Source organism: Austrofundulus limnaeus, unplaced genomic scaffold (genome assembly GCF_001266775.1).
Source record: "Austrofundulus limnaeus strain Quisiro unplaced genomic scaffold, Austrofundulus_limnaeus-1.0 Scaffold819, whole genome shotgun sequence".
In the NCBI taxonomy this organism is placed as follows: Eukaryota; Metazoa; Chordata; class Actinopteri; order Cyprinodontiformes; family Rivulidae; genus Austrofundulus; species Austrofundulus limnaeus.
This window is the reverse complement of record NW_013953221.1, coordinates 44,751-52,529: the sequence shown is the minus strand read 5'-3', so window position 1 is coordinate 52,529 and position 7,779 is coordinate 44,751. Positions and strand designations below refer to the sequence as shown.

At 36.3% G+C, this 7,779-nt stretch overlaps 1 protein-coding gene across 1 annotated transcript in view; it reads right to left on the bottom strand.

The window, feature by feature from the left end:
* Nucleotides 1-7,702, bottom strand: part of mccc2 (methylcrotonyl-CoA carboxylase subunit 2) — an 18,852-nt gene extending 11,150 nt beyond the window's left edge. The window contains exons 1-10 of the mRNA XM_014028842.1: nucleotides 7,486-7,702; nucleotides 6,875-6,941; nucleotides 4,193-4,277; nucleotides 3,878-3,979; nucleotides 3,559-3,686; nucleotides 3,256-3,368; nucleotides 2,299-2,412; nucleotides 2,062-2,126; nucleotides 925-1,024; nucleotides 742-837 (exon numbers count right to left, since the gene is read on the bottom strand). Of these exons, the coding sequence (XP_013884296.1) occupies nucleotides 742-837; nucleotides 925-1,024; nucleotides 2,062-2,126; nucleotides 2,299-2,412; nucleotides 3,256-3,368; nucleotides 3,559-3,686; nucleotides 3,878-3,979; nucleotides 4,193-4,277; nucleotides 6,875-6,941; nucleotides 7,486-7,617 (1,002 nt within the window). The 5' untranslated portion in view covers nucleotides 7,618-7,702. The remainder of the gene's footprint in view (nucleotides 1-741; nucleotides 838-924; nucleotides 1,025-2,061; nucleotides 2,127-2,298; nucleotides 2,413-3,255; nucleotides 3,369-3,558; nucleotides 3,687-3,877; nucleotides 3,980-4,192; nucleotides 4,278-6,874; nucleotides 6,942-7,485) is intronic.
* Nucleotides 7,703-7,779: the final 77 nt, after the last annotated feature.

The window sequence follows — 7,779 nt, the reverse complement described above, 5'->3', positions numbered from 1 at the left end:
CAAGAAGGTCAATTAAATTATAAAACATGAGGTAAAATTCTCCTTTTTTAATTTAATTGGTCAAATGTATTTATTTATTGGTCTATTTATATATTTCTGCTTTTATTTCTAATTACGACAGTTTCGGTCCTCCAGAAACGGAGCTCACTAAAACGATTTAGGGATGTGCTCTATAGTTCAGCTTATAACAGAATAAAAAACTTCCTGTAAAGAAGAAGCAGTTGGTTGATCCTGGATCCTAAACYATTTGCCAATACTGTTCCACACAAACACTTTGGCATCTTTCGAGTTAACAGTAATTCTTGCTCCGGAGTCTACATCAAGAATCAAAGGCCTGGGCTCAGCCAGAAACAAGAAAAAACAACAAGGTGATTGATGCCAGACAGCCGTTATTGACTCCGAGCCTGAGACAAGAACACGACATCCAAACATCGCTTTAAGTTCAGTCCGAACCTTTTAAATCATTTCTGTCTGGCTTTTTACAGAAATCTTGACTATAAAACTGGCAAATATTCATTTTTCTTTGATAAATAATTCTGTTATTATTTTAAAAAGCTCAGTGATTTCATTTCCTGTCTTCACACACATTTAAATTTAATCAAAGTAGAATATTTCTTAATTAGCTTTCAAAGTGAAGCCAGCTCATTATTATGTAAGCCCTCAGAAAAGCGAAAATGTTTCAAAGGTTATATTTTATTTATTTGATTCTTGCTCTATCAATGCAGAAAACTGGACGAATACCTCTCGGACATCAAAGTTTCGTTTCAGGTTATCTCCAACTATCCCATAAATCTCATCAGCGGGGTAAAGAGGGGCTTCGGTGGGTTCAACAGTAACCTGAAAAGCAAAGACTCCACAGCTTTAGAGGATCTCAGACAAAATTGTTTGGATGGAATGAGTATTTTTCTAAATCACTGGATTGACCTCGATATTCTTCCTGTAGTTGAGGCTTCGTATCGTCTTCCTCGCTAAATGGAGCGCATGGTTATCATCTAAAGCGTAGTGGTCTGTCACACCAGATTTTCTGTGAAATAAACAGCAAATGAATACCTCTGAGGACACTGCAGTGTATAAACCACAGGGCAGGAACGATCACGGATGTCACAGCCTGTGTAATTTTAAGACACTGTAGCAGTAATTTTTACCATCAAGTAATAAATGAAATAACAAAACACATTTTCAATCAGCGAATAAAAAACACATCATATGTACACTCCTAAACTGTAAACTGCATCCCTGGGATACACGCCAACACTCCGAAAGACAAAACTAACAAGACATGGGTTTTTACAATGTAAAAACAAGTGTGCATWYCCARGTAGCATGTCATTGCAGCATGGCTTTGCCTGCAGCACTGGACTTGCAGAATGAACTTTGACCAAAGTTCAAATGTGTTTTCTAAACCAGCTTGTGTCTGTCACGTCAGCAGGTGTTTGTACTTAAGGTTATTGTGTGACAATATGAAATTTGAAGAGATTTTTTGTTAAAGTTGCATTAGCTGGGTTTTGAACCCCGATCTCCCACATGAAAGTCCATGACATAGACCATTAGACCAATTGAGCTTTGGCAAAAGATGGTGGCAGGGATTGGTTTGTACGTGTGCAGAAAGAGGCCACATTGCCAATACAATTATTGACACAAAATGCATAATATTACAACAATCGGGCAATATTAAGACAATATTGTAGTAAAACATCAAAATACAATCATATTAGTATTGTAAACACTGAACTACTGAGTTGAAATATTAAACTATGGTGCAGTACCAACTTGAGTACAGCATGGGGCAGTATTGGACCAATACAAGGCTCCATTGACTGACATTATAATTCATTAAACATTAATATTTCATAAACTATAAGTTTTACAGGCACCAAAAGGCATAGCCATCATTTGGCACAGGGGCTTTACAGATATAAATTACAATGGCAGCTCTAGGACAAAGTACGCAGGAGGAGAAGCATGGCAAATTTGAGATGACTTGGATGGGAAATGAATCACAATAGTGTGCATTGCACCGACAATGCACACTGATGAAGACTAGAAATATTCTGTTCATACTTGCAGTGCAGATCAGCACCACCAAGATCCTCTGCAGACACTTCTTCCCCAGTGGCAGCTTTGACCTGTTAAAACAYAAACACAGAATCAAATTGATTTCTTATCCTTGAAATACATTTTGATTATTTTCCTGCAGCTGAGATGCTACTTTTGTAAATTCAAAGACTCGGCTCAGATCATAAACTACGCGTTACGCAATTCAGCGGATTGTTTTATGACGATGAAAAATGTGCAAACCAGAGGAGGCCCCCCGAGAAAGATGGTTCCTTGCTTTCGCACAATGATGCTCTCATCTGCCATCGCAGGAACGTAAGCCCCTCCAGCCGTGCAGGAGCCCATCACTACAGCAACCTTTACAAAAACAGAGTTATATTACTCACATAGACATGCTACCTTGCCTATAACAATATAAAACAAACTGTTCTGAATAACAAGTTGGCTTAAAATTGCTAGCAAGAAAAAAACAAAATGTTAACTTTTTTAAATGCTTCTTATYCAAAAACTTTAACCGAAATCAGACAGGAAATGCCTTTCAAATGAAATGTGATTAAAAAACTTCAGACTGTACACTTGGAACTAGTCATCCAAAAAAATAACTGTCATTATTTCATCATTCTCTAAAAATAACATTCAAATATAATAAAAGAAAATACATTTTTTCCATTCTCTTTTGATTTGCTTCTGTTTATGCAAACCTAATGAAATATTCAAGACATTATTAAACTTCCTGCCACCTTGAAATAAAATAAAAAAGTGGCAAATTCTTATTAAGGAGGGGCGAAAAGTCTAAATCATATTAGACACCAAAATGCTCAGTCAAAATATTTGCATGAGTAAGTAAACATTCTGGTAAAAAAAAAAACATTCAGCTTTCTCTTCAAAACAAACCTGCACTTACTGCAGATATCCATCAGAGACTTGTCCTCATTCTTTTGGTATTTTTAAATAAAAGTATGTTTTTATTTCAAGGCTGTAGGTCATGGTGGATTTTTTGCTTCCTCCAGACAATAACAAACTAATAAATAAATAAACAAGGCAGCTTGTTATTGCTTTTATATTTGTTATTGTAATTTCCTTTCTGAGGTGTATTTTTGTCATCACACCCTGACAGCATAACGTCTAACATAACAACAGGCTGCGATAACAAATTTCACCAAGAGGTAAAGAGATTGTTCCACATGTAATGTTATCAACCTGTGCTATTCCTTCTGAAGACATCCGAGCTTGGTTGTAGAAAATACGTCCAAAGTGGTCTCTGTCTGGAAAGACGTCGGCCTGTCTGGGTAGATTGGCTCCTCCAGAATCCACTGAAAGTCATCAGACCATCAGCATATTAGTATCAACGTAACAGTTTTCATTTAATCGTTGGACACAAGTGAGTAAATGTAAATAATGTAATTTACTCATCAAGGTTTAGAAATAACTATTTTTGGTTGTTATGAAACAGGATTCTTGTCACTAATAAACTATAAARCTTCCAAATATCGAAACACTTACCAAGGTAAATGCATGGCAGGTGGTTCTGTTGGGCAATTTCTTGTGCACGAAGGTGCTTTTTAACTGTGACTGGATAATATGTACCCCCTTTGACTGTGGCATCATTTGCAACAACAACACATTCCACCCTAGAATGGATATAAAGTCAAGATAATTCATTTTAATCTAGTTGGATATACTAGTTATTAAAATAAACTTCTAATTTGTAACATTTGAATTAAATTAAAGCAGTTATTATTAATTTAGATATTAAACTACTTCTTAAACTTTAATAAAGCAACATAACTTTGTGAATGTGAGAAACGTTCAAAGCAGTTACCCAGAAACTCGTCCGATCCCAGTGATTATACCGCCTGACGGCACCTCCTCTTTTCCGTACAACTCATACGCTGCAAACTGGGAAAACTCTAAAAAGGGTGTCCTGTAAAAAATAAAATGAGAAAAAAAATCTTATTTTAACCTAAAATGTGCAAAAAAAAACAGTTTTATCTTGATGAAGACTAAAGCGTTCTTCGGTTCTTGTGTTCAGTTTGCAGGAATGTGTTCGATGTGAACCGTTAAAATGAGTTTGTATCAACTCAAGGTACAAATTCATCATGGGTTTCTTTAGAAAGACTGAAGTAGATGATAATACCCTGGATCCAGCAGTCTGTCTATGCGCTCTCTAGGCAAAAGTTTCCCRCGAGAAGTGTGAAGACTTCTTGCTTTTTCTCCTCCACCTTCAAGTAATGATAGAAATACGTTAACATTTTGTATGACATTTTTAAAAAGCCATTCTAAGGTACTACTGTAAGAGATGCAGATTCAAAAGCCTTAAAATTCCCTGTCACATTATTTCTGAAATATTTTACATTTTTTTTAATTAATTGCCAAAACTTCATAATATCAAAAGTTTATTATTATTTTTTTTATATCATCATGTCACACCAGGATGGCGTGGATGGAGAAAAGTTTCAGGAGTGACAAAAAGGTGGCAGCAAAGGTCTAACGTGGTTTGGACATGTACAGAGGAGGATATGTTAGAGCAGGCATGGGCAATCCTGGTCCTGGAGGGCCACAGCCCTGCATGTTTTACTTGTTTCTCAGCTCCAACACACTTGATATGAATGAATAGATGATTATCAGGCTTCTGTAGTATGGAGGACCAAAACTGACATAATTAGAAATGAAAGCAGAATTATATAAACCACTAAAAAAAATAAACTTAAAATGCACCAGTTAAATTTAAAAAGGAGAATTTTATCTCCTGTTTCATATTTCAATTGAGTTTCATATTTATTTTTCCAGGTTAGTTCCAATAAATTAGTTTATATATTTCAACAAATGATTTAAATTTTACTGTTTTTAAAATACATATTGTTTTTGCTTTTGCTTGCACATGCATTTGTGTCTTAACTGTTTTTTTTTTTCAACAAGTCATTTTATTTCTATGTGTTGCATGCTTGTGCCTCAGTTTAGCTAAAAGTTTAAAGTTTAGTTTAAAACAAAGGCAAGGAGGAAAACATTATTGTTTTCGTGCATTTTTTTAACTAAACTTTAAGCTAAACTGTAGCAACACAAGCATGCAACACATAGAAATAAAATGACTTGTTGGAAAAAATATAAAAAAATAATTCAATTTAAGTATTCAAGAGACACAAATGCATGTACAAGTAAAAACTATGTAAAATATATATTAAAAAACATTAAAAATTTAAATCATGTGTTAAAATATATAGTTTATAAGCTGGAAAAATAAATATGATGGTCAATTAAATTATAAAACATGAGGAAAAGTTATTTTTAATTTATTTGGTGCATTTTAAATGTTTGTATTTATTTTAAGGTTTATTTATCTATTTCTGCTTTTATTTCTAATTATGTCAGTGTCGGTCCTCCACACTGCAGAACTTGGAAGAGGTAGTTCAGTGACTGAATCAGCTGTGTTAGAGCAGGGAAAAACGTAAAACATGTAGGGCTGCGGCCCTCCAGGACCATGATTGCCCAGCCCTGTGTTAGAAGAAGGATGTTAGGAATGCAGCTGCAAGAAAAAAGACAAAGAGAAGAGATATGGATGCAGTTAGAGAYGATATGGAGGTGGTTGGAGTGAGGACAGAATGGATGGAGGAGGATGACTCGCTGTGGCGTCTCCTGAAAAAGGATCAGCAGAATGAAGAAGTATCTCACAATTTTCAAGGCCCAATCTACTACAAGCAAACTCTAAKGGACAGCTTGCAAAAGGTTAGAAATTAGTTTTACTGTAAGGAGAGGGGATTTACGCACACACTGAAAATGCCTAAATTACCACTTTCTTCGAACACAACAAATAAAATGAATTTAAAGAACCGTTGTTTGATGTACTCAGAAGTGTTTGAACAATGCCCTGACACAGGCCCATCTGCAAAATAATGCAGATTTGCAAGTTTTCACTTCAGTAAGTGCAGTTTTTTTCCTCTCTGATTATCTGAGCACAGACTCGCAGCGTACACTGAACAGTACAAAATTATGTTMTTTTTTTTTGTTTGTTTGTTTGTTTTTTACTGCAGCAGGCAGGACTTCCCACCAGTGCTGGGCGGTATACAGTTTTGTACCCAATACCGGTTTTTATTTTTGTCATGATATGAATTTTCTGAATACCGGACATACCGGTTTAAATAGCCTGAAAACGTGCAGACCGTTTCGTCCCGGCCACCAGTGAACTGTTTCCCGGGGGACACTTTTCCTCGCAGCACCGCTATGTACGTTAGCATGCTAATGTTATTGTTGAGCAGTTTGTTGCAGCAGCGGGTGGCGATTCCGCTGCTTACATTGACTGACGTTAAAAAACATCCCGTTTTCACCATCGGTGAATGTAGTAAACACCTCTTCAGTGACGWGCACAGTTAGATTTAATGCAAGGTTAGTTAATATGGAGACATTATGCTGATGGAGACTTAACGTGCTTCTATTGTGAAAAGCCTGCAGGAAGTAGTTCGTAGTGGAGTTYGAARTGACTGGTGTGCAAGGTGAGTCGTGCTGATAAGCTTTAATAAATAACATAAAACAATAAACCCAATAATAATCTTTTCTTAACCCTCCTCCTTCACGACTGGACCAAAATGCATGGCTACTGTCTCCAACCACCAGTCAGAGAAAAGACATTTAGAGGAGGGAAACAGCGACACAGACAGAGGTATAGTAAAAGAAAAAACTCAATAAGCAGGGTTTATACAATTTATTTTCAGCTGAGCTGTGATGAAAAGAAAAATACCGTGATATACCGTGAAACCGGTGTAAATGTTGAAAATACCGTGATATAAAATTTTGGTCATACCGCCCAGCACTACTTCCCACTTACCCAATTTAATCTTCTCGGTCCTGCTTTTCAGTTCATCAACCAGAACTTTCATTCGTTCATAATTTTCCTGGAAAACAAGCAGACAGCATGTTTAGTGTTTTTTCTGTATGGTTACTACTTACCAAATGTTTAAACCTAATAAAAAAAAATGAAGGCTTAACCAGGTTAGCTGATCAGGCAGTAAATGATTTCTTCCACAGTGATAGTGCATCAATGCACCACAGTTAAAACCTTCAATTGTTTATGCATTACAACTAACAATCACACAACTAAATTCTAAACTGTGAATTATTCAGCAAATAAACATTTTTAATGATGCACAACAATGCAGCTTTCTGTTTTCAGAAAAGTGATAGCATGGTATATAACTGGAAATTCGAGCCAACGTAAATCTTTGAAAAGTGCTGCAAACTAATATTTTAAGGGGTGTTTGACCTCTATTTATTTCTGCATGAATTATTATCTAAATAAAAAACCTTTCGTGGTTATAAATTTGAAGAGACAATCATTTCATCCCCTTCTGTCAGTTATGAGCTTCCTCGCCTGCGTGAATCTGACAACACATAACAGAGTCTAGTTTGCTAGCAGATGTTAGCATCAGGCTAACCTACCTGATATTCGGGTGACTGCTGATCAGGCTGAGAGCCGAGTCGAGCGACTTTGTCAGCGTGGTAAGTTCTTGTACAGGTCAGCGACAAGCCCCTGCAGCGAAACAACCACGGCCTTAAAGACTGTGCAAGCATATTTTAAATTCAGAACAACCTTTACTTGAAATTTGCAGCTACTAGCTTGCTAGCTAACTAGCAGGCACTCTTCTTCTGTGGTTAAAGGAGGACGGAGTGTTTTAGTTCGCCACCTGCTGGTCAGATATTTAACCTACAAATCCATCCATCCATCCATCCATC